The 26,760-nt window shown below is 43.3% G+C and overlaps 3 protein-coding genes across 3 annotated transcripts; 2 read left to right on the top strand and 1 right to left on the bottom strand.

Moving 5' to 3' along the window:
- Positions 1-3,190: 3,190 nt before the first annotated feature.
- Positions 3,191-7,454, bottom strand: EVX2 (even-skipped homeobox 2). The gene is made up of 3 exons (XM_074236382.1): positions 7,034-7,454; positions 5,564-5,814; positions 3,191-3,892 (listed from the first exon to the last, which is right to left on the bottom strand). Exons 1-3 carry the CDS (start codon positions 7,452-7,454, stop codon positions 3,191-3,193), a joined length of 1,374 nt encoding a protein of 457 aa, XP_074092483.1.
- A 9,008-nt stretch (positions 7,455-16,462) lies between these two features.
- On the top strand, positions 16,463-18,504 carry HOXD13 (homeobox D13). Its single transcript, XM_074236381.1, has 2 exons — positions 16,463-17,258; positions 18,214-18,504. The coding sequence occupies exons 1-2, from the start codon at positions 16,463-16,465 to the stop codon at positions 18,462-18,464; spliced, it is 1,047 nt and encodes a 348-aa protein (XP_074092482.1). The 3' UTR covers positions 18,465-18,504.
- Positions 18,505-24,539: 6,035 nt separating this feature from the next.
- LOC141523135 (homeobox protein Hox-D12-like) lies at positions 24,540-25,626 on the top strand. The gene is made up of 2 exons (XM_074236380.1): positions 24,540-25,104; positions 25,388-25,626. Exons 1-2 carry the CDS (start codon positions 24,540-24,542, stop codon positions 25,624-25,626), a joined length of 804 nt encoding a protein of 267 aa, XP_074092481.1.
- Positions 25,627-26,760: the final 1,134 nt, after the last annotated feature.

Genomic DNA, 26,760 nt, shown 5'->3' with positions numbered 1-26,760 from the left:
GGGGAAGTCAAAATCGGACAAATAAATAACTCCAAGTAATTAATTTTTCCTTGACATTTTGAGTTTCGAAAAATGTAAACACTACGCAATCACCCTCACATAGTTGAGGATCTATATTTTGTACATGTATATGTGTATTCGTGCAAAAGAATCTGGACTCATGCAAATTCTGTTTGTAAACACTCTTATCAGTTTAGCCAGCCAATTAACGTTAAACCAATGTTTGAACTTATTACATGTCTACTATAAACATGAGTAATGCATTTGCCATAAAAATAATGATTATAATGAATTAATCCATCTGATGTGTATTATAAGGATTTAGATATGTTGTTTTAAGAGATTTTCATAACCCTGTATGCCAGTTAAAAACAAACACCAGCACGCAACTTTTGCAGTCTGTTAAACAAATAAAGTCCTTTGATTTAAATAACATTTATTTTACATGACCAAACACAATAAATAACGTAATATACAAAGCTTTATAATTATTGCACATTTGTAAAATATTTTACAGTGAGTTCATACAGCCAGCAATATTTAAAGCACGAAGACTTTATTTACAATTTTTATATAATAACCAGATCCAACGGACCCAACATAAAATGAATTTCTGTTAATTTTTACCAACCAGCGTTCTCATTGATCATTCCATTATATATATTTTGGGAAAATGTAAACATTATTGCCAAAATTATCTTATATACATCCAATAAGTGATCTTAACAAATGATTTTAACAATCTAAAAAGGTAAAGCTGGTAAGTGTTCCATATTTTGGTTTATTTTCATTAGCCTTAAATTATATATTAATAAAAATTTTAAATGTAAACTCAGTGATTAAGAGCTGGTATAATCAATATTTTTACATAAGTAGTCTTGTCTTGCTATTTTGTTTTTAAAAAATGAAAATTATGCGTATTAGGCAATTGCTATTTAAATTGAAAAGTTCTTTAAATATTTTATGAACATATTTTCCCAAGAATACACTCCAGGAGTTTCGAAGAACCTTTTTTTTTTCCAGAAATCTTTTCCATCTGATAAAAACTACAATTTGTTTTTCCTGGAAAAGTAAATCGTTTCGAAACAGTTTCCTGAAAGTCTATTATTAGCATATGAAAGCAAAAATCCAGTGTCTTAAAAACAGGTCTTTCAGGACACTTGTTTTAAATAAATTGTGGAAAATTGTGCCGATGTGTGTGTATATCGATATGTTTGTGTTTCTGAGTGTGCGTGTGTGTGTGTGTGTGTGTAGCTCTCTCTCTTACATATGTATATATTTAAGGGAAAGATCATATATATATATATATATAAATGTATGTATATATATTTTTTCTGCCTACATATCGATATACACACACATAGCCCACTCTCTGGGCCTAAACATGCAATAGCAAGTTATTTGAGGGCTTCAACTCTTCAGAAAATCTCATTATGTGAAGAGTGAAGTGGCTCTGTAGGGAGCATTATGGAAATATCTGGGTTTGATTTAATGAGGCTGTTCACATTGGTGGAATATCAACTTAACAGAGAAAAGTCTACCCAGGGCGTCCAAGTTACCAAAATGAAAATTGGCAATTGAGATGATAAGAACGTGGCTTTCTTCTGCGAAATCACTTCAGGTAACAGAGATAACATTAAATAACATACATTCTATGCACCAAGAACAATGTTTTATGTACCGAGTCTCTTATCTGTCTCTTCTAATGACTTCCCTTAGCGGGTTGTTAGTACTTGACAGCAGGTCTCTGTGCGGGGAACTTTTTTTCCAATTCCACATTCAAAGGAGGTCCATCAGAGAACATGATTGGCAATTTTCGTCATAATCTGCACATTATTAGCATCAAAATTGACATGGCAGTAACACTGGTGGTTTTTGATGTGCCTTTCTTCAAGTTCAAGGAAGTCCCTCCAGTAGCAGTGGTTTGGTATAGCAGGTCTCAGTTACCCAGTGGTGGCTTTTCAGAGGCAAAGGCTCAATAGACATGCGTAAGAAATAACACTAAGAGCCAAGGGGGAGGGAAGAGGAAGAAAAGGGGGAAGGGGGGGAAGGGGAATGGGGACAAGAATTCAAACTTTTAAAAGTCTATAAGGTAAATGTTTCAGGTTAATATATACCTAGAGATTCAAGTATTTCCCAGATAGCGTGGAATATGGTGTTAGAAAACTGGGCTTTAAAATGCCTCTTAAGATCCTAAAGTAACCTGTCAATCTCACTTTCGCACACTTTACTGGCCCATCCGCACCCACCTCATTAGATATCACTCTTCTGCATAAAATATGCAAGTCATTTTCAATTCATTGGGACTGAAACTAAAGATAGCAAAGAAAGAGAAGTGGGGTGGGGGGAGAAGGGAAGAGATCCACTGGTACCACTCTTCCCCATTTTCCTCTTGTTTTGCAAAAACACAAAATGCCCCCCTATCTTTTACCTCTCTCTCTCCTTCTCTGTCCTCCCCAGGCACCCCCAAATAAGTAAACACATTCATAAACACCGGCAGGCGCACAGCCGCCATCTCTACCTTCACAATCTTTTTTTTCCAAACCTCTTCTCTTTGCCTCTTTTCTCTCTTCCTGGACTGAAGACCGAGAGCCGCTCCTCTACCAAGGAGCTCCAATTCAAAAAAAAAAAATACCAATCGTTTCTCCAAGCAAAAGCAACACTAGTACTGAATCTCTCTCTCTCTCTCTCTCTCTCTCTCTCTCTCTCTCTCTCTCTCTCTCTCTCTCTCTCCCTCCCTCTCCAGCACAATGTAAAAAGATAACTGATTCCCCTTTTCCTTTGTTATTCCCCTTTGCCTCTGGGCTACCGATGGTCTTTATTCTCTACTCGAGATCACCACCAGCACGGGCTGGAAGTCACTAATAAGCTCAGTTTAGGGTCGGGTTTCTGCCGTCGAGTCTAGTTCTGGACATGGGTGTGAAGGAGGGCCCAGGATGGAGGAGAGGAGGGAAGCGGGAGGAGGCGAGCTGAGAATAAAAAAATAGACAGAATTCTTCTGAAACCGAGGAGCGGCTCTTGCCCCACTCGCCTCCCGGCTTCTTCGGCTCCCCCCACCCCCGCCGCCCTCGGCCTCCCCCTAGCGGCGACCCCGCGCACGGGGCGGAAGGAGGCGTGTGGCGCTGGGAGCTGGCACGGCCGGCGCTGGGAGCTGGCACGGCCGCCCCCGGAGCGCAGCGGCCTGGCTTAGTTATCTGGTGAGCGGGGCCTCCTCCCTCTGGTCCGGGGGGCTGACGGCCGTCTTGCTGAGCACCGCGGCCGAGTAGGGCAGGAAGCTGCTCTCGGACCGCTGCGAGGCGGCGCTGCAGGCGAAGTCCGAGCCGCCGCCGCCCCCGCCGCCGCCGCCGCCGCCGCCCCGGGAGCCCAGGGCCGCGGCCGCCGCCGCCGCGGCCGCCGCCGCCGATTGGCTGCTGTGGCAGCTGAGACAAGAGCAGGGCGCGGAGCCGCCGCTGGGGGGCGCGCCGGCCGCCGCCGCCGACGAGGCCGCCGCCGCGGCCGCCGCCGCCGCCGCCGCCGCCGAGGCCGCGCTGTTGAGCCCCGCGGCCGCCGCCGGAGACTGGTAGAGGCCCGGGTGGCGGAAGCTGCAGAGCAGCTCGGGCCGCGAATACGGGTGCGACAGGGCGCGGAAGGTGTCCAGGGGGCGGATGGAGGTGGCGAAGGGTGAGGAGGCCGCGGCCGCGGCGCCCGAGGCCGCGGCCGCCGCCGCCGCCGCCGTGACGCCCACGTGAGGGTAGTAGTGCAGCGGCACGTGCGAGTGGAAGGGATAGGGCAAGCTTCCGGTGGCGGCCGCGTGCGTCATCATGTAAGTGTAGAAGCTGGGGTCGGCCGGGTGGGGCCAGGACATGGCCAGGCGCTGTCGCTTGTCCTTCATCCGGCGGTTCTGGAACCACACCTGGGAGGGGCAGGGGCAGGGGGCGAGGAGGAAGAGACAGCCGCGTTAGAGACCCGGGCCACTGCGGGCTCCCGACCCCTCACAGCCCGGCACGACCACCCCTCACCTCGCACCCCAGCAGGCTTGTTGCCTAGACCTCCGCCCTCAGGAATTAAGGATCGCGACCCCGGCAACTCCATCTGCAGCCTCCTTTCCCACCCCATAAACACACCTGCCCGCCTGTCCTCAAAATGGCCCTGTCCCAAGCCTAGCCCTAGTCCCAGTCGGAGGCGATGCAGCCAGCTGCCGGCACACGGACACGGCTGCCTCACCTTCACACACGCACTCTCAGCTACACGTCCGTCCCCACCCCTCACGTTTACTTTGACTCACTAGGTGCCGGCTCTCTGGCCCATTGCTGGCTTATTTATTTATTTGTATGTGCTTTTCTGGCCTCCACTCTCAAGTGTAAGTTATAGAAGTCCTTTCGCACACACATCACCCGAATACACAACTGGGGGTACCTCCTTACAACGGAAGGATTTACGAATGAATTCTAGGCTGACTCGGATTCTCAGAGCAGTGGCCGTGGCCGCTTTTAACTTGAGAGCTCAGGCACAGCATTTGAGGCATATCTATACATATGTATATATGTGTACTTTACCACATATATGTACATATATACATATGTGTACTTTGCCATACACACGCACATTATATATATATATATATATATATATATATATATATATATATATACTTTAATTCAATGTTACAGCTTCAGACACAGTTCCTAATTTAATTCAGAGGAACCGGATTTGTGGAGATTTGTTCTATGTAGATTGGATGGCCGAAGCGCTGTCCCCTTACAGACAAGATATCTTTCCTTTGCCTAACAACATATACTATTCACAGAGACCTGCATAATTTGTTGTTGCTTCCATTAAAGAATGATACGGGTCAAATTAGAAGGAGAAACACTCCTCCCTCAATACAATACTTCCTGTCACTCTGCTTACGGGTTTTCTCTCTTTTTCTGGTCTGTCTCAGATACCTAGAAAAAAGGTCAGCAAATAGCCCAGCGACCCAAACGGTTCCAACAACAACAACAACAAATAACAATATCTATCCCTCTAAGGGACACACCTCACTACAGAAATCTGAATAGAGAAAACAATTGTTCCCCTCTAAGGTTTCGCGAACCAAGTGTTAGGTAAAAAAGAAAGGGACATATAGAAAAGAAGAATATTCTAGATCCACTTTCTCCAAGTAGTAATTTTTCAAATGGAATTAATTTTCTTTTTAGAGTTCTAAAGAGTGTCATGGGAAATAAACCTTCCATATCAAGAATAAATGAAAAGTTTCACTTTAGATCAATCATTAGAGAAACAAAGAACACGATTTCCACTCGACAAAGGTGGGGGGCTGGGAGAAGACAATTCCTAATTTGTTGACATCATTCAATAAATTCACGACTTTTTTTTTTCCTATTATTGTTGCCAGTCCAAATCATTGCCCGTTGGGAGGATGGTGGAGGGAAATATCCCCATCAGATTCCTCTTTTATATATTTATACACAGTGCAGGAATAAGGAAGAATAGACTTCCACCCTAAACTATCACCTATAGAGTCCGACAGAAAGGTCAGACGATACCCAGCAATGCCCTTCTGGTAGTTCAGAGAAAGCAGTACCTTGATAGTGGTTTCCGGCAGGTTGAGCGCTGCGGCCAGCTCGCATCTTCTGGGCCGAGAGACATAGTTCTCGCGGTAGAACTCCTTCTCCAGTCGGGCGATTTGCTCTCGGGTGAAGGCAGTGCGGTAGCGTCTCACCTGATCGGCCCCGGATCCTGAACTACCAAGGGCATTACTGCTGTGCAGGTTGGTTAAGCCGGAACCTGAGGAAGAAGGGGTGGTAGTAGCAGCTGAGCTGCTCTCCGAATACCCTAGGAAACAAACCAAAAAATACGCATGAAATAGGTGTATATGGGCTTGGAAACTCCACGCACAGTAGGTTTCGAATGGATTAAATGAAGATGCCTAAGAATGGGGGGACCACTGAGTCTCTGAACTGATGTAATTGATAGTAGCTGTCATTGTTACAAATTGCTGCCGTTAATAGAATCAATAAAGTTTTGGGATCCCTTCATAACCAAGTAACTCTAAGTAAATTAGGTAGTTTTTAATAATTATAGAATTTTTATAGTGGGATAAATGGAACTAAAGAAGAGCAGACACCTCAAGGCATAGTTTCGGAGGCTAAGCAACTCAGCTAAAATATTATCTCTATCTTGAATCAGCTTGTCCAGTTCAGTATTTTTTTGTTTCTTAATTATTTGTAAGATTAGGAAAATGGCAATCACTTGAACCAAAGATATTGTAGATACCTTCTCGTCTCCCATTCCATTCTGATACATCTAACACTGCCAGAACTATCTTGAGAACCAAAAATGATTCTCTTATCAGTCTCCCTCCCCATAACCAAAAAGGAATAAATCTACATATTCTTGTTACACATATGTACAATCATACATACATACACTCACAATCCCACTAAAATGGGGCATGTTATAATAGAGAGGTCAGCTTAATAGCCAATGTATTTAAAATGAAGCTGAACAATGTTCATTTTTCGAGTGACAATTGAGCAATAACCATTTTGAGGCGAACTCTGCAAATATTGAAAATCACCTCCCCATATTTGTCTATAACCCAGTTTGACTCAAATTATTCGATGTAATCCTGCAGTAGAGAACTCATACACTTTTGATCTATAGATAACCACGGACTCTCTACTCCTTTGATGAATTAGGACGTGCGTTTGTTTTTATTGTAAGTCTGTATTGAACATAATCACGCAACAAATACGTTTGTGTATGTAAACACACAGAGACACACAAATATTTAGAGAGATTTATATGAATGTCTCCGGTCCCCCGTACATGCATGCGCATTAGCAGATAAACACACCTAAGACTGTCTCCATCCTGGCTTTCCAAGCTAGCGAGAAGAGCTTTCTTTCAGCTCGGACAGTGTTGCTAACTGAGCAGGTAAAAGTACCTCTATTGGCTAGCTTGTTACCTCCGGAAAAACCCGTAAGATGGGAGAGGAGAGAGAAACTAAGAGAGGGAGGAGAAGGAAAGGCAGGCAGACGCCCCGAGTTACCTTTGTTATTGTTTTCCTTCAACTGGGAGGCACTGAGGCTGGCTGGAGAGCGGAGAGCGGAGCAGCCCACCTCCACATCACTGTTCATATCTGCCTCTTGAGCAACTTCGGAATAATGGCCCGTTTTCTTTCTTTCTGCTGGAGGGATTTCAGAGGAGACGGTGCTTTCGTTGCTCGGATGTTGCAGGTTGAATAAAGTGTCTATTTCGAATTTCCCTTTGGCCGGGATGTCCCCTATAGCGCTATGCAGGGAGGCGGAAGTCAGTCTCGGGCTGAGGCGACCACCGTGCTGCGAATTTTCGAGGGCCTCCAGCACTGCATTTCCAGCTGAGTCGGACAAATTCGAAAACCTTTTGCCAGCTGTAGGGCTGTGCAGCCCTCTTTCCATCAGAATCATCTCTTTTCTTATTCTTTCCATCATCTCAGCTTTGTAAAAAATGTCAAAGTTGCAGGGCTGGTCCTTCCCTAATGATGAGCTGCAGCAGGGGCTAATTCACATTCAGCCCCAGCGAGCGGCTCTAAATATTATTATCTCTTTTTGAGGGAGGCGTAAAAATTGTGGGATGCCAAAGCGAGGGAATGACTGGTCAAAATGACCCATACATCCTTTCTAGCCCGAAATGTCATTCATCAAAAAGTAGCGCTCGTCATTAAGGTAGGAATGACGCTGTTCGAATAATCATTTATTGTAACAGGTTTATAAGCAAATAAATACGAGCTCTTGTCAGTGGGTAATGAAGGCGGCTTCGGAGCAGACAAATATATTCAGGTGGAAAGAAAGGAAAGTGGAGAAGTGAAGAGGCAGCAAGCTCTTGTCCTTTGCCTGATAGATCTTGCTTCAATTGCTCTGGGGTTTGGCCTCTGGGGGTGAAATTGACAGTCTGATTAATAAAATGAGCAGCGCCACATTTCCCCCTTCATTTAGGGACATCATTATGCTCTGATTTTTGTTTTGTTGCCTTTTAGGTCCTAATGATGCAGCTTCTTCCTCATTTTTTCTCGGACAGAGCCACATGTTAAATAATAGATAATGCTTTTATTTTTCCAGGGCAGATTGTCTGTCTAGGATTAAAAAAAAACACACCAACATTTACAAGCAGAAATGGGGGGTGGGGGGGGGAAGGTTGCAAGAGGGGTTGCGTAAGAAGAGGATCATTCTTTCTGGATCTGGCTGTCTGACTGAAGAACCAAATGTGATTTTTTTTTCTTTCCGCAAAGAGTTCTCTTAGCTATCTCCTATTCATTCCCTTCCCCGCCTCACTCAGACCACCCTTGCCAGCAAAATCTTCCTTGCAGAGAGTTTCTGAAAACTCTTGCTGTGCACTAAAAAAAAAAAAAGAGTGCATTTGTGTGTGCAAATGGAAATATTTACGAAAACTCTTACTTTCTAATACATTTTGGTTATTGAATTCTGCGTTTAGGATTTTTACTTTTATAATCCTGCTGATTGATGATCCTCTCGCTTACGATTTGTCCTCTGGGGAAAATACACTCTGCCATATGATTTGATAGCAAGATTCGACAAATAACTTTAAACACGTTTATGATTTAAGGCACCCTATGAACCGACCTTTTCCATTTTCTTTCTCCCCTTTTTCTTGTCAAATCGAATAATTTTCGGTAGAGTAACCGACTTTTCAGTTCGAAAGCACAGAAAGCAGAAAATAATTTATCTCTTCACCATCCTTCCTCTTTTCCTTTTCTCCAGTCCCTTCCCCCTCCCTCTTATTACCTTCCTCCTATTACTCCTCCTCTTCCTAACTTCTCGCCCTCCTCCTCCTCCTCCTCCTCACCTTCCTCTTCCTCTTTTCCTTCTTATTCCTTTCCCGCCACGTTACCTGTAGCTATTGGGTCTTCCCAATGGTTGTCCCAGGCTCAAGGAATTAAAGAAATTCCTTCTGGCTACTCTAAGGTATCGCGGTTTCCAAGCGGAGCCTCTCTCTGTGATAAGTTTGATAGTCATAATGACGCCGATGGCAACCATCTTAAGGAAGAAAAATCCTCAGACTTGAACATTTCTGGAGTCACGTTCAAGCCCACAAAATAAACCTCTCTCCACCCACATCCCCTACCCCACAAACACACAAGCTCCGCTGCAGAATCAACTAAAACTAAGTTTCTGGGGCTCCCTCACGCGCTGGCTCAAGGAGAAAATAATGGCAACATTCCACCACCTTCTCTGGGATGGTAGATGCTCTGGATGACGACTGGCCAAATGAAAGCTAATCTCTTGATTCTCACGCGTTCCTGGTCCTATCCTCCCCACCCCACATACAACTATATATAATCCAAGACTCCCTCTTCAGAACGTTCAAATCGTTGAGGCAAATAAAAGGGCGGTTTACCTCTTAGTCAATTCACATTTTTTTTTATTAGTTTAACCAAGTGAGAGATATTTCTGAAACTGGGAAGCTATTTGCAAACGTAAATTTTTCAGCATAGATAATAATACCGAACATTTGCTTTAGGGACTAACTAGAAAGCCTTCCTTTTAAAATCCAGTCATTTTTAAGAGGAATAGCCCGAGTTTTGTCAAAGGTGGGGAATTTAAGGAAGTAGAAGAGAACATATAAAATGGAAACCATAGGCCTCTAGGATAAAGGGAAGAAATCTCTCTCTCTCTCTCTCTCTCTCTCTCTCTCTCTCTCTCTCTCTCTCTCACACACACACACACACACACACACACACACACACACACACACACACACACACACACACTGTGGTATCTTACACTTCCATCACACTCCTTTTCCACCTATAAGTTGCCCCACCAATGGCAACCGACTTTTCTTCTCTCCTACCCCCGATTCAGACTTGGACCACTGTTATGGTCTTGCTCAGCTGAAAACCCAGGCTTCACTTTGCAAATTAATTCCAAAACTCAAAGTCTTTTTGCCAAGTGCTCCCGTGGCTTACTATCTCATACCCCTCCCGCACCACCACCCTCCCACAACCTACACATATATATCCCCACTCTTTCCTGAAGCCTTCCAGGTTCTGACCAGAGATAGGACCTTGAACCTTTTCTGGAACCTGAGATATATACCCCAAACAAACGACTGCTTCATCAGAGCTTAGGTTCCCTCTTGTAGTCCCTGAAAAAGCTCCCTCAGTTCCATAGGAAAATTTTATCCGCTTTTGCCAGAGGCTCTAACTGAAAATAATGACGGGTTATATGATGCCCCAAATCCTTGAACCAAACATACAGTCCAAAGGCCATTTGGTCCAGGCTGCGAAGTGAAAGACCGATTATGGTAAGAGAAGCGGAAGTCTGCGGGCAGCTTTATTGCTGTCGTTTGGCGCCCCCATCTGTTTTCTTAAATACCTTGACTGCTCTGAGGAGCTTTTCATTTTTTCAAACTACTCTCAGTTTCAAATCAGTTTTCAGCCAGAGAACCAGTCTCCCTTAGAGTCACTGATAACGTATGCAGAATCCAAGGCCTCGCAGCCTGGGAGCCCTGGGATATAAGGGGTCAAATCACTGTGCAAGAAGAGAACACCTTTTCCTGTGGAACTGTAGGGAAACCGTGGCCAAGTCCAATGTCTTGTGAAAAGGAAAAACAAAACTTTGTAAGGGCCGCCAATTCGAGATCTTTATTGGTGGTTTAAGAACTATTTTACACCTTTTAAAGAATGCTAATATTTCGTTCTATGGGGGCATTTATTGAGAGGAATACGTTCAAGTTCATGTTAGGGAAATTACTGACTATAAAGTACATTAATCATCTCGCACTAAATCGTGTTTTAGAACCCTAAATGGTACATACAATGTGATTAATAATCCATCTTCATATTTGATGTCAGTTAGAATTTTAAGTAATTATATGTTATTTCTATCCCTGGTGACTTCCCCTTGTAATTTTGTAATTTTGAATATTTCTTTTACTAAATATAGCCCAGACTGGGGAAAAAATACAATCTGTTTAAAGAATTATTAAAATGTCAAATTCAAAGGCTTTAGATTGATTAGTCATACCCAAACCCAGAGCTTTCCACCTCAGTCTTTACAATTTTAGAGCCAACATGATTGTTCTTTTGAATCAATACAACTATTCATATATTCCCACCCAAACCTTTATATCCTTGGAACTTATAGGGAGATAAAAATCTCCAAAGAAATGTTTCCATAAATTTTTCGCATATCTCAGAAATTTCATCCAATGTATAAAAGACACTTTTAAAAAAAATCTTAAAATACAAACTTTAAAGAAGTAGCTTTAAACTCAGTTGAAAATTGTAAGAAATCCAGACTAAATATTTGTTTCTTGGTCAGCTGCTAGTCTTCCAAGGTGAAGTGGCAAGCCATTACCGTGATTGCAGGTAATAAAACGCCTTACTAGAAGATGCACTGAAACGAGAGGACTCCTATAAACATGGGGGTCTTCTTTAAATGAAGGAGAGGATCTTAGGGTTGGACTTGACTGCTTCATTGTTTCTCCAAGGGCATTAGGGATCGGTCGGCGTACAATCCATTAACTTTAATTATTCTTTACTGAGCCAAAGGGGAAAGAAGCACTAACCAGACTAAGAGGAGTTAGACTAATGCATGTTAGCCTACTGACTTTGTCCTCCACTCGGATGCTGCATGGAGAGTCTGAGTAGCATTTTATTTACTTAATGTGCTCAAGAAATCATCAGAGGTCTTGATAGAAAGAGATGAAATAACTAACAATGACTTATAATTGTGAGGTAGTATTTATATAGCCTTTAGAGACATGCAAATCACTTTATGTAAGTTAACTCATTGGATAAGTATGTTTTTTCCTTTAAAGTATAATTTGAAAAACCTAGTAAAAGTTCTCTCCACCCTCTTCTTCCCTTTAGCATAAAAAGATACCCGAGAAAATCTGAGAGGCAGTGGAAAACTGGGGAGGACATTCGATTCGAAAACTGGAAGCTAGAAAGTCATTTTCAGGCAGCACCTTGGTCCAAAACCCGAGCATTTGCTTTCCTGAGGAAAACTTGTAGAGCCACCTAGTGATGGAACTTGTGTACCGCATGAAGAACCATAATATGAAATGCTCAATGAAGCAATTTTAAGACCCGTTTCCCCTCCCCCAGCCCTTGCTTATGGTTCTACTTTTGCAGCATTTTGCTATTAAGTATTTCTGAATTTCTGAAATCCTAATTCTCTTTACACCACTAACATTAGTTTTTCACCACAAATAACTCAAGTCTTCGAGAACGTATGTTGTAATCTTTCACTTGTGTTCTTAACTGCAAAAAAACTCATTTATGTGTTCACTTATATTCTCCTTATTAGCTGAAATATTGACCAGTGCTAGCACTTGGAGCTGGAATTAAGAACAACAGTTTTTAAAGATCGGTGATTTGTAAAATAATATTAATAATAAGCAGAAGGCAACTATTTTTGATTCGTTTAAAATTCTGAAAATCGTTTAAGTGCATATTATCTTGATTCTATGAAGCCACAAGTTGCCAAAAAAAAAAACCCTTCCATGCCTAGTCACACCTTAATTTATTTGTCAATGTGTATTTGGACGTCACGTAGATGTGAGTGCTGTTTAAAATAATCATCTATATTTAATTCATCTTGCAATGATACAGTTACTTAAAAGGGTGATGCTGGGCGGGTGATGCTAATGTAGTTTTGATATTGTATACATTAATACAACTTCTGAGTTAACAGGCAGAGATTTTTGTCTCAGATTAATTTACTCAATCTGAACTTTTTAAAATTCTTTTTCCTCTTGTTTTAAAGTTCAAGTTGTGTCTACAAAACCAAGGTTTTTTTCCTAAAGAAGGAAAAATATTAGCCAGAACTAGAAGGATTGACTGGCACAATTTCTCCTTTTTATTCTCTTGAGAACTCCATAGAAAATCCATCGTTTCCTCAGTAGCGATAATCAACTGAGATACTTGCAAAGGGAGTTAGTTGACTTTTTTTTAACACTATCACAAGACTGTAATGGGACTATTGTTATCATTATCTACATCAAATTATTCACATGTATCCTTCGACAAGTTTGTCAGGTTTAAAAAAGTATATTTTGAGTTAGTTTTCCCTCCAAACAAGAAAAAAAGGGGGAATTCTTTGATAGAAAAAAGGTGCAATTTTAGGAGAGAGGAATGACCAAAAAAAAGTCTGTATTAGTTGAGGGAGAGACTGGATCGAAGACACTTGAAAAGGTAGTTTGTTTCCTTTACTAATCTCGTGTATTGATTATATAAAAGCTTGTGTATTGAAGGGCAAAAAGAATCTCCCTCAGTTCTCAGCTAATTTTCCATTTAAACACTTTAGAGAATATTTTAGAACATGGTAAACCAAGATTACACAACTATAAGCTCTCTAGTGATACATGCTTATGTATCTGGTTATCTATAGTTTGTGAATATACATATAAATGTATAAATGAATACACATATATACATAAACTAAGTAACTACAAGATTGCTCTGAGGTTGAATTTTCTTGTGTTGTTTTTTGTGGTTTTCTCCAGAGGTCCAGTATTTCACAACAATGTTTGCAGAGTTTTTTGGATACAGACATAAGACTTATTGTTGCGGCAAGAAACTAAAAGTAGTCTCAAATCTGTACATGGCTACACTTTGTGAGACTATTTTGACTTCTGATTTTCTTGTTGACTCCCAAGCCTCAATTTCAGGAAAATTATTCAGTAGTCATTGTTACTGTAGCCATTGTGTTTTTATACACTCTGCAAACTCTATTTCTTGTCACTGTGTTCTACATACATCCTTAACACAACCATGTTTCTGGAGTGATACTACTAAACTGAAATTCCTGTGCCAGAGGAAAGTGGTCAGTGGTTGGCCAAGAATCGAACTGTTAAATCTTATTTCCTCAGTATACCAATTATTTTTTGGTATCACAATTTAACTTTCTTACCTGGAAAGTACAATGAAAAGACATAAAATCTTTTATATTTTTCACTCTAGTTTTAGGACATAAAAAGTAATTTACTATTTAGCAGAGCAAAGTATGGTAGAACCAAAGGGTAAAAATGCAGCTAATGGCTTCATTTTCAGAACTTCTGAATTGGTTTGCTGACTAATGCAGAAGCTGTTATAGATCTTATTTGGTTCTTTGCATTCAGAGAAACAAATTGTTTTGGACCTCCCTTCACCCAAAGAGACTAGAGAGAGAAAAAAGGGGGAGAGAAAATTTTAGGTATCTGTGCTGATAGAAAAGGGTTTTTGTAGTTTATTTGATCCTTGAGATTTCTTAGCTGCTGATCAAAATAAATGAGATTTGTGTGCTATCCATATATCTTTCCTGTTATTGATAGGTATTAGAGATTTTAAATATTTGGCACCAACCAATTGGCACTGGTCTTTCTAAAACACATTTCCACAAACAAATCAATAACTTCTTTAGGAAAGAGGGCTGTCGGCATTCTCAGTACTGGTCGGCAAATTGGAAATCCTTTCAAATTTCAGCAAATACTCCAATCTCCTCTGGCTAGAGATTTGATAAGATAGAGACTTCAAAAAGGTAAAAGAAAGTATCTAGTTCTCCTTCTCACCTCCTCCTCCAATAACTTTCTCCTTTATTTGAGCTTTTATGGTTACTGCCTTATGCCTTGTCAACACAGAAAATGCAATCAATGTAACCAACTCTCATTTTCTGAAGAAATATCTCCCTTTATATGGGCAACTGGAAGACAATAGGAATACTTTAGGCTTTTCTTACGTCCAGGAGCAGTAGGAATGTGCAACAAGTAGGCACCGACCAATCAAAAGTAGTGAAATGGGTTTGCATGGAAATGGGCTGGATTGGAGGGGTTTTGTGCCAAAGGAAAGTGGAAGAAGTGGTGATATTCGGGCCATTGACCAATACCTACACTACCTCCATCCTATTCCCACAGGAGCTCTTGTTTCATTAGTGGCGTTAAACTCCCAACACTCGGCGACCTATCGAACCCATTCCCGCCCTGATGGCTCTTTCGAGGAATAGCTAAACTAAACTTCCCAAACAGAAACCAGTCTTTTCTGGTTTGAATCATGCCCAGACGGCTGGTGTGTCTTGCTTTAAGCTTTAGTAGCTGACTAATTCAGAGGCACGAAACAATGTATACAATTCATTTGAGGAAATCTAATCACCAACCCCAGAAGAAAGTGACTGTTCTTGGTTCTGTGTAGAGTTCAATTTGCTAGAGTTCTAACCCTAGGGCAGAGGGCGGTGCTGCACCCATTTTCCTGTCAAAGCTCATCAAAGTCGGGTTCCATTGCTCCTTCCAAACCCCACTTGAAAACCTTGGCTTCCTTTTTTTATTTACCACATACATTGTATCTCATTCACAGCTGTGAAAAGAAAGTGAAACGAATTTTCTGAGAGACTGAAATTTCCTGTTGAATCATTTGTCATCCGCAAAGGTGAAGGGATGACAAGATTCCCTTAAAAAGAAGCTACGACAATCCCCCTAATAAATGTGAGGAAGAAATCCTTTATGAGGTTCGTTCTCGTTCTCAAAAGACTACCAGAATTAGGGACGAAAATGGGTGGAAATAAGTATAGAGAGAATAGTAGAAGAAGGCGGAATCTACTGCTAGATTATGAGTGTGCCTGAAGAAACTGCATTTTATAAATGCATCTGGACATGGTGAGTCCGGGTGGATGTAGATGTAGATGTAGATGTCTCTGATGCCCAACTAAGGCATGCTCGATATCTGTCCAAGTGTATGGGATAAGGAAAGAATACAATTTGACCATACAGGGGCTAATGCAATTTGGCAATTTAGGATATGAAGTCCAATAATCCAATTGGGTTAAACAACATAGTATAAAACTAAACCCTTTTTCTCCCTCCCTGTCTCTGTCCTTCTCTTTTACTCAGTTACTTGTAGTCCATGGAGTCAAGGAAATTTGAAAACACCAAACGAAAAACTCAGGCCTCAGAGCCTCAGTTAGAAAAAGGGGCCCGAATAGCCCACAATCAGCTTCTCGGTGCTGTTGGAAAGCAAACGCCTTGGTCAAGGGCTGTGGGGGGAGGAGAGAGATGAGAGCTCTGGGAGCAGAGGTGGAAAAGGGAGGAGGAGGTAGGATAAGGGGTGGGTCTAGACTGGGACCCGATTGGGGGGTGGGGGGAGAGCAGCTCTCGCTCCCCTGTACCGCAGCCCCCACGTGTCCTGGAGCAGCCAATGGCTCCAACCCTCAGCAGCCAACACTCTACTCTGGAGCCGGCCCCCAGCCGCAGCCCCGGCCCCCTCCCAACCTGAACTTCGTTTTTATAAACGTCCCGCAATGAGCTAACCTGTTGGAGGGTGGGCGGGAGGGAGGGAGGCACGAGAGAGGGGAAGAGAGAGAGAGAGAGAGAGAGAGAGAGAGAGAGAGAGAGAGAGAGAGAGGGCGGGAGCCAAAGCGAGTGGGAGGGAGTGGAGGTGGAAAGCCGTTTATCGAGCCATGGTGTCCAGCACGAGGGCCGGACCGGGGCCGGGCCGGGCCGGGCCATGAGCCGGGCTGTGAGCTGGGACATGGACGGGCTGCGAGCGGACGGCAGCGCGGCCAGCGGGGGCGCCCCCTCCTCCGCGGCGGCCACTGCGGGCCAGTGCCGCGGCTTCCTCCCTTCGCCGGTGTTCGGCGCCCACTCGGGCCGGGCGGCTGCGGCGGCAGCAGCGGCGGCAGCAGCAGCGGCGGCAGCTTCGGGCTTCTCCTATCCCGGGGCTGCAGAACGCTCCGGCTCATCCTCTTCCTCTTCGTCATCCGCAGTAGCCGCGGCGGCGGCGGCGGCGGCGGCGGCGGCGGCCGCAGCGCGTCCTGAGGCACCCCCTACCAAGGATTGTCCCGGCTCCACTCCGGCTCCGACTCCAGCTGCAGCGCCCCCGGCCGCCCCGGCACTGGGCTACGGCTATCATTTTGGCAATGGATACTACAGCTGCCGCATGTCCCACGGCGTGGGGATCCAACAGAACGCACTCAAGTCCTCTCCCCACGCCTCTCTGGGGGGCTTCCCCGTGGAAAAATACATGGACGTCTCCAGCCTGGCTAGCACCAGTGTCCCGACCAACGAGGTCCCCTCCCGGGCTAAGGAAGTGTCCTTTTACCAGGGTTATACCAACCCTTACCAGCACGTCCCCGGGTATATAGACATGGTCTCCACCTTTGGTTCAGGGGAACCGAGACACGAAACGTACATATCCATGGAGGGCTACCAGTCCTGGACTCTGGCGAATGGGTGGAACAGTCAGGTTTACTGTGCTAAAGACCAGTCCCAGAGCTCCCATTTTTGGAAATCTTCCTTTCCAGGTACGGCCGAGAGAGAGAGAGAGAGAGAGAGAGAGAGAGAGAGAGAGAGAGAGAGAGAGAGAGAGAGAGAGAGAGAGAGATTATATATTTTTGATTGTAAAGATATCACTCTCCTCCCACCCACTCCCATATCGATGCAGCTATAGCGATAAATCAGATTTATCAATGACCTTTTTTTTTGAAAGACAGAGTTGGTGTGATTTGTGTAAGATAGTCCATTATTTCAGTTCTGAATCAGTGCCTTTGGATCTTCAGACTTAATTTTTATATTCTCTGTCTGTCTCTCTCCCCTACCCTCTGTCTCAATCTATCTTTCTGTATTTCTTTATATAATTTACAAACTGAAGTCACTCAGTGACTTTGAGGAAAGAGTTGTGCCTTGATTGCATCCCCCTGTTCCACAGGCTGTATTTATCGTCTTAAAAAACGAAGAAAAGATTTTTCTAACACTTTTCAAGATAATAATTGTCCCCACGGTGGCTCCAATGCTGCTTTGGAACCAGAGCACATAGTACTCACACACACACACACACACACACACACACACACACACACATACACACAAACCATGATACCAGGAAATCAAACACATAAGAACATTAAGATGTGTATGTCCACATAGATATAAGAACCTACACAGAAATTGTCCATATGACAACTTCTTTAAAAGACACCGTAAAATTGCAGCCTTGTTAAGATGCCGGTTTGGGAAATAATAACATCCATCAAATTAACCTTCACTTTGAAGTGCAAATAATCTTTATTTTATAACGTGTAAATAATGTGTCCGTGTAAATAATTATAAAATGGAAACAACTGGACATTCCTTATCTCTTTCCCTCTCTTCCCCCTCCCCCACCTTCCCATGAAATGCAGGACTCTCGCACTTACCCATTTGCGATTTAAACGCCTGTAATAAAAGTCTAATTTTTCCACATAATGTCGTTTACAATAGGGGATGTAGCTCTAAACCAGCCTGATATGTGTGTCTACAGACGTGGAAGGAAGAAACGAGTTCCATATACCAAACTGCAGCTGAAAGAACTGGAGAACGAATACGCCATTAACAAGTTCATTAACAAGGACAAGAGGAGAAGGATATCCGCAGCCACAAACCTGTCTGAGAGACAAGTGACCATTTGGTTTCAGAACAGAAGAGTGAAGGACAAGAAAATAGTCTCCAAACTCAAAGACAATGTCTCCTGATCTCCAGCGGAGGTCAAATACGCTTTATTCCCAAGCCTTATGTTATCTTTCTCCCAGAAACTTTTGGAAAGACTTGAATATATATTTAATTCCTCTTCCACCCCCGACACTCTTTTTTGCTAGCGGCAGCGGAGTTTTGTGAATTGTTTTTCGCCCCTCACCGCATTTTGTCTCTAAAACATAATGCTGCCCAACTTGACTTTGTAAATTCTTTTTCTTACTGGTTGCTCCCTTTGGATTCTGTTTTGTTTATTTTTATTTTTTAATGTTCTGTTTCTCCCTCCAGGCCAGTATAAAGGACTGAATATTTTTTGACAGTTGCCATAATGAATTTCGTATACTGTATTCTAATATCAGTTGTTGTTGTTGTTGTTGTTGCTGTTGTTGGTTTTTAATCACTTGAAATCTGGTGCCAACACTTGTCCCTATGTTTCATAAACCATTCTGGTCCAATGATTTCAATTCATTCATGACCCATCATTAAAACTCAGTAGTCACTGAGAGACAAGCGGAAACTTTGCCCAGAGAAGACAGTTAAATGTTATAAATGTGAAAGCCCAATTATTGGAAACTGAAGGTGCTGTCCTTGTTTTTAAATTACTACTTAAGAAATAATACTTGGAGCAATATTGACAGTAAGAACATCTTTCTGATTTCAGATCTTACTGTTAAGTGGCAATTTTTAATGTAGAGTTTCAATATAGTGGATTCTGAATTCCATGATCTTGGCTTAAAATAAGGGTGAAATGTGTGTTCTTATAAATGCCTTTATTTACAGTGATTTAAAAGACTACAGTTTCTAGATTTTTATATATATTGCTAATATTTACTACTGTCTTTCCTTCCAGGTAGTTAAGTTTGACCCAGTTGATTTAGATGCAGACACGTTTAATCATCATTTGGATATAGGACATGCTGGATATATGTGTATACATGTGTATTTTTAATCTAAAGCATAGTATGCCTTCATATTAACAAGTCTTTTTCAACAAATACTTTCCTCCTCCCACGGAGGTTCAAAGTTCCTAACAGAAAAGGGAAAAAAAAATGGAACTCTAAGTTCCAAGAATAAACGGGTGTTAAGGAAAAGTAACAATTTCAAAGACTGCATAATTTATATAGCTGAGAGATTATTTTTTTAAGTAACAACGACTGTAATCTGTGATATCAATGCTTCAGACACATTGTAACCAGTTTACTCCTAGGGAGAAACTTAGCAAATAAACAAAAAAAATCCCATTTCTTTCTTACTCTATAAAATCCGCATCTTGTTATAAAACCGTGTCTTTAACATAGTCTTTTAAACTATGCATATTTATTTTAATGGCCCATTTCTCTGAATATGTTGATCACCAGTGTAAGTGGGGGAAACACATCAATTCCTGTGTGTTTTCTTCTTTCCTCTTTTTGCTACCCTCTCCTTCCCTCACATTTGACTCCCCTCCTCCTTCAGCTTTAACTTTAACAGTGATGTTTGAAGTACCAGGCAAACTTGTCTTGCCTTTAATTATCTTTATTAAAAAAAATCTTGCAAAAATATCTCCAATAAAATTTTCCTTCTATTTCAATAATAACCATGATCTCAGATTGTTGTATTTCTTTTCATCAAATAGAGTTTTTCTCTGGGAATTACCTTCTCTGACTTAGGTAACTTGGACAGAAAGGAAGGTTATGAATTCAAATTTTTTCAAATGTCTCTAATTTGGAAAAACAATATTTCTATCTCCTCTAAAATTGGAGGAATTGTACTCAACTGCAAATCTAAAAGGCCCATTTTTTTCCTCTAAATGGCAAGTGAAGATTGGAATCATAATTCAACACCTTATAATTGCATTCAGTTGTTAGGTATTAACACAACTTTCTCTTCCAAGGCAAAGAGTAATTAATTACTCAGGGGAAACAGCCTAGAAAGAATTTGTTGATCTTTAGCTGTTAAACACCAGACACAAAATCAGTTGATTTCCTTATTTGTTTTAATTAAACATGATTTTAAGGTCCTTGCCCTGCCTTTGAGGAACAAGACATTACAAAATGCCCAAGAAAAAACAAGCTACTTTCATTTTCTTTTAAATGGTTTCCCTCATTTTATTCTCTTTCAACCGAATAGGAAGAAGACAGCTTCATTACTTCTTTCCTCAAATATTATTAAGTCCTTGGAAAAATACATACATGCACATACATATATACGCATATATATAAACAGTGTGAGGAACACACACAGTCGATGTTCTTCTACAATGGCGTTGACTTTTGAGCAGGGCTTGTTCCAGGCCAATCCTTTCAATGAGGAAGGCCATTGATTGAAACTTCAGACATTTTCTGTTATTTTCCACTGAGGGATGTTTTCATCTTAATATCCTCTCGTTTTCTCATGTCCATACTCCAACTTGTTCTTCACCTTTAAACAAGGATATCCATAGCATATTTCCTTTTTAAAAAGCTTTATCGTTTTTTCATACTTCGCAGCGTTTTCTGGCCTTGCTTTAGGTTTCAGTTTCAACTCTACTTAAGATCTCTAGTTTGCATCTCAGTTTACTCTAGCAGGACATTGAACTAACTGCAGGCTTGTCTGAGATTAAAACCGCCTTCAAAACCCCTACAGTGGAATTTGAATTGACGGTTAAATCAATAACAGATGAAGTGTTTGCTATTTATATGCTTTTCTTTTATACGCTGGGTTACTGTGGGAGGAGAGAAAGAGAAATTGAGCAAGCAAAACAAATGGAGGGAGACAATGATAAAGAGAGATAGATTATATTTTTCATACATATATACTATTATGTATAACATGTGCATAAGCCTATTACAAAAGCAAACCTCTTTTGAAATTTTTTTGAAAGTCTGCAGTTTGAAAGTTTAGGGAAAGTAACTATCTATGGGGAAGTCGTATCAACTATATCAACTAAATTAATGAGACAGTAGACTGTGTTGTTGTGTGTATGACGCAGTTGTTCGATTAAATGTGCTTCAGAAAGGGATTCCAAGACCCTACAATTCTGCTTTTATAGGTTCCTAGCTGCTAATTATCTATTACCTTACAAACTTCGGCTTCTTTCAGCCTTCGCGGAGCCTTCTTTTCTTATTCCCGCATATCCTCCTTCCCGACCCCCTTTGGGCAGTGGTTCTAGGTAGAGGACCTACGACCGAGTTGCGTCTCCGACCGTGAGACAGCTGTGTTGCCCTTTACCATTGATCTTGACCCGCTCTTTGCTAAACCTCTCTAGACTGCACTGTGGGATAGAGCTATTCTGCCACCTCCTGGACAATAGGAGGCATTAATTCAAAAGGAGGCTCAGTTCTGCAATACGATCACTTTCACACTCACTTGGCCGGGTCTTATCCCTACTCACCTCCCCACCCCCGGGACCTACACAATTTCCCCCCTTCTCGGAAAGAAGGAAAAGTTATTTTTCTACCTGAAAATATTATTTTAAAAATAAACTTGAGCGGGAAGTAAACACAGATCGGGGTGGGGTTGGGGGACGGGAGTGAAGGAAAAAAGGGGATATTTGCCGATCTAAGAAAGAAGTGTGCAAAGCTATGAAATCAGCCTGTTTTTGTTTTATCTGGAAACTTGCTTTTATTTTCATTTCCTTACAAAAACACTGTCTTTTCAGGAGGTAAAATCGTACCCATACATGTTCTTTAGAGATATAATCAAATTTCTCTAATCCCAAACTTCGTCGGAGCAGACCTTACAGCTTTGTACAAACAGATCTAACCGAGGGCTCAACTTGGCAGCAGAGCCCTGGCCTGCTTTGAGAGCATGGGTCCAAGGCTTTGCACAGAAATCCTGCCTAGCCTTCTCCCCCTTAGGCCCCTCAGCCCCTATTATCAGGCTAAGGCTAACCAGCTTTGGTCCATTTCCTAAGGTAGTTGTCAGAATTGTCCAGGTCTGTTGGAAGACTATCCTTTCTCCAAATAAGGATTAAGAATCCAGAGGGTTTCCAGTCCATCCCCTATCTCCTGAATTCTCTCAACCTCCGAGGTGAAGGAAGGTAAAATGAGTCAGGAAGAAGAAATCCCTTCCTTCCTAAGGAGACGAGACTTCCGAAGATCTAAAAGGAATCCCTGATGTTTTAGGCCAGGCCTCATCCAGGCCCTGGAGACTGAGGAAACCAATGAGTTTCCAAGAGCTGCCCAATTGGTCGACATAATAAACAATAAACGAGCTGAACGGTGGTCAACCGTGCCCTCCAGCGATTCCTGTGTGGTCTTTGCCTTTCATCTGCAAGCTTTTAACCATTTCAGGCTTGATTCCTGATGAAGCTGCTCCTGAAGAAGAGGTCCAGGAGAGAGTTGTCCAGACTGCATGGGCGTCTGAGCTGGGCCCTGGAAGCTGAAAAGATGGTGGGGTGGGGGGGGCAGTTTTGTGACAAGAAGATCCCTTCCTATCAGGTTGCTCTGCCTCTGACCTGGCGGGTCATATCTATCCTTTTCTCACCTGGAACCAGAAAGGGATAGATGGGGGCATTCTTTGAGGGGAACTAGTTTCTGCTGGCCCGTTGCCCTAAGTGGAGGCAACCCCAAACTTGTCTTCTACTTACACCAACCCCAGTCACTAGGCCCCACCCTTTGGCTTTTACAGATCCAGCTCTATATCATGCAATACCACCTTGAATTTCTCGGAGAGGAGAATAACAACTTGAAATTGCCTTATTCTTCGATTCACTGACTTCCCACGGATATGGGGGGACTCCGTTTCATTTGGACCTATTTTCTTAGCCTCCAGTCACATTCTCAGAATGCCAGTCGGGATTCTCATTCTCGGGATCTCCTCCCTTCTTCCATCAGCCCAAGCAAGCTGTAATCCGGTCCCTTAGTTTGTCCCGTTTCCACTCCTGGACCGCTTTCTACAGATTTGACTTTTCAGTCTCTCATTTCTCTCCGAATCTCATTCATCTCAACCCTGCAAGTCAGAGTATACTTCCCTGAAAGCTCTGACTTCAGATCTTCGATTGCAAGCCAAAGACCACCCAGCTTCATAGTTTCTTCAGTTTTTCAGTTCCAGCCCTTCCAAGGTGAGAGGAAGGCTCAGAGCAGAAGTGGAAATGAAGAGGTTTGGAGCAATTAGCAGATTCATCAGTCATACATGAAAACTACCTGGTTCTTTCCTCTCGCGTTTTTTATTTCCCCTCAAGCTTTGGAGGACTTGATTCTCTGGTTCTGTTTTTAAATCTGACCTACCTGAGAGTCATTTCCCCCTTCTGAAATCTAAAGAAGATTCTGGGACTTGTGCAACTACTTTGATGAGGGTTTTCTTCCTAGGTTGAGGCAATAGAGATTTTCAATCACACTGGAAATGCTTCACACTCTCAATCTCCCAGTTTGGTAAGGAAACCCCCAAATGGAGGTGCTCAGATTCCCATTTCTAATGTTGAAAGCATCATTAAACTTTTGTCAGACTAATGACCCTGGGTATCGTTTGGACCTTTAAATTAATTAACTTTATGCTAACATTAGATAATGGAAGGGAAAATGGCACAGAATCTCCCTGAAAATGTGCAGTTGGTGACTATTAAAGTGAGATAATCAGCTCGTCCCAGCATATTTTTATTCCACTAATAATGCTTTTTTAATCACTGATGTGCCCTTGGTCTTGTGGTGTTTTGGTCGTCGTTGGCATTCCTTAAAGAACAGGAGAAAAAACAGAGTGGGAAAGCAATGAAAAGAAACCCAGGCTCCAAAAAATTAGCCTGGGATGAAGAGAAAATAACGCCAATCAGAGGGCCCAATGAAAGTTCCTCATGGAAAGTTAGGCAAATGGTTGGGCTTGCTTTTTTACCCCCCAATCTTGGGGTCTCGAGACCCAGAGGGGACTCCAAGAACCCTCCCTTTCTACATCTGAAAACCTCATGTCCTTCTGTCTGCCACAGAGTATTAGAAATATCTAATATTTCCAGTGTTATCATAATACTCTTTAAAAAAATAGGGTCGGGGGATGTAGGCGGTGCTGAAATGACCGGCTTTGAAGAACCTGTAACGTAAAGTTTCGTCCAATCGTTTGAGCCTGTCCTCTTATTCCCTGTTGTAACTAAATACTGCCGTAAGAACAGCTGAAGTCCTTTGTTGGAGATGTGTGATCGCAGTCTCTACAGATCCGGGTATGTGGGGTCTCTTCTGAATTTGCAATCACCGGATTCCTTCTATTTCTCCAACCTTCGGGCGAATGGCAGCCAGTTGGCGGCTCTGCCCCCCATCTCCTACCCCAGAGGCTCTCTGCCCTGGTCGGCGGCCAGCTCTTGCGCCGCTCAGCCCCCAGGCCACGCTGCCTTCGGCGGCTATACCCAGTCTTACCTCCCAGGCTCCGTGCCCCTCAACCTCCACCCTCCGGGCAGCAAGGAGAGCCAAGAAGATCAAGGCAAATTCTATGGTTCCGAATCTGGTTCGAGGCCCGAGGAGCGCAGTCGTTCCAGGCCGGCTTTCACCAATGAGCCTAGCCTGGCTGCGGGCGTTGGCCTCAAACCGGCCAAGTACGACTACTCAGGCATAGCGAGGAGCGTGCACGGGTCAGCGGCTCTTTTGGAAGGGAACCCCTGTGCCGCAGGCTTCAAGGACGACGTCAAGGGCTCGCTCAACTTGAACGTGACAGTGCAGGCGGCCAGCGTAGCTTCCTGCCTTCGACCTTCTCTCCCCGACGGTAAATTGCTTTGGATCCACTCCTCATTTTCCTCTCTTAACCTTCCTAATAGCCCAGGGTCCCCAGATTGTCCTGCCTTGAGGTCCAGGTCAGGAGCTGGGTCGGAGAGGGAGGGCTGAACGGCGAATGTATGATTACAGTGTCGGGGAAAGGGGAGAGGGGCGGAAAGAAGATCAAGTAGGACCAGCTCAGATGCCATGTGGGCTGCGGGTGGGGAACAGGAGTCCCTCAGGTGATAACCAGTGGCCCTGGGGCTATGCGGGGGGGGACGACTGTGTTTCAGGATTGCCCTGGGGGGCAGCCCAGGGGAGAGCCCGCAAGAAACGGAAGCCCTACACTAAGCAGCAGATCGCAGAACTAGAAAACGAATTCCTTCTCAACGAGTTCATCAATCGTCAGAAGCGGAAGGAGTTGTCCAACAGACTCAACCTGAGTGATCAACAGGTCAAAATCTGGTTCCAGAACCGTCGGATGAAGAAGAAAAGAGTGGTGCTGAGAGAACAGGCGCTCACTCTCTACTAACCTCCCGCCCACGGATTTGGCCCAGGCCGGAGTCACTTCACCGCAGATCCCGGGTGGGTGTAGGAATAAGAAGGAAAGGGGAATGAAATTTTTGTTTCACCACTTTCTCTCCCCTTCTCCTCAAATGATTGTAATGGACTCCTTTCACGCTCAATTCTCCACTCCTAGAAGTTGGATGGGCCTTGGCCTTTCCTTTCTTTGCCTTACCCCTTAATGGTTGTGCTGGAGGGTTGCTCGAGGTAGGAACATGGAAAGGGAAAAGCTGGTCAGCCTCCCGACTGGAGGCAGACAGAGAAATGAGGAAATCGTGGTCGGGAGAAACCAAAGGCTTGGGAATTTCCACTAGGAACCTGCCTTTGAGTTACGTTGTTCTAATTTCTCCCTCCTCCCCGTTTCCCACCTGGCATCAGACCATGACTGAACATAGGAAAATCAACGAAGAAAACCCCTTGTTCCTCGAAGAGAAAGAACTCTTTTTAAGATCCTACCCCTCCTGAGAGCATGAGACCCCTGCTGGGGGAGAAAGAGGGGAGTGAGCGGAACATTTGAATTGTTTAGCAGAGTGGGCCTGGTTCTCGAAACTCCAGTACCCAGCTGCCTCCGGTCCGACCCAGTCCAATTAGTGACACGAAAGCTTCCCTTGGTATTCCAGGGGCAGTAGAACAGAGGCGGGTCCGAGAGGAGGTGGGGGAGGGATCAGGAGAGAGAGCCAAGGGCGGGGTATGGGGAGTGGGTTGGGAAGAAACAAACAAAACACCTGAAAGATACAGGGAATCTCTTGATTCTTTTTCTGCTCTTGTTGGGTTTGTGTAAGTGGTGTACTTGTGGGTAAGACCTAGTAAGACCGCAGGCTATTAGCCACATCCTTCCCGAACCCGGGGCCCTAGGGCTGAGAAATTAACTTCAAACTCCAGTCCGGGCTGGCAAGAGAGCTACTTCCCTCCGAATCTCAAGTAACCCACCAGTTAAGCAAAGTATCCCAATCTCTTTCTATTTGTGAGCTCTGTTCCAGGGTACTGCTCCTCTGCTCCATTACTATGGATGCAAAGAGTACCTGCCTTAACTGCAAATATAATTTTTCAGTCACAACAGAAGACGAGATTTCCTTTCTTTCTGAAATCACTAAAAGGGGTT

Source organism: Macrotis lagotis, chromosome 1 (genome assembly GCF_037893015.1).
Source record: "Macrotis lagotis isolate mMagLag1 chromosome 1, bilby.v1.9.chrom.fasta, whole genome shotgun sequence".
NCBI lineage: Eukaryota > Metazoa > Chordata > Mammalia > Peramelemorphia > Peramelidae > Macrotis > Macrotis lagotis.
Note: the sequence above shows the minus strand (reverse complement) of the source record. Positions and strands in the feature narration are given on the sequence as shown.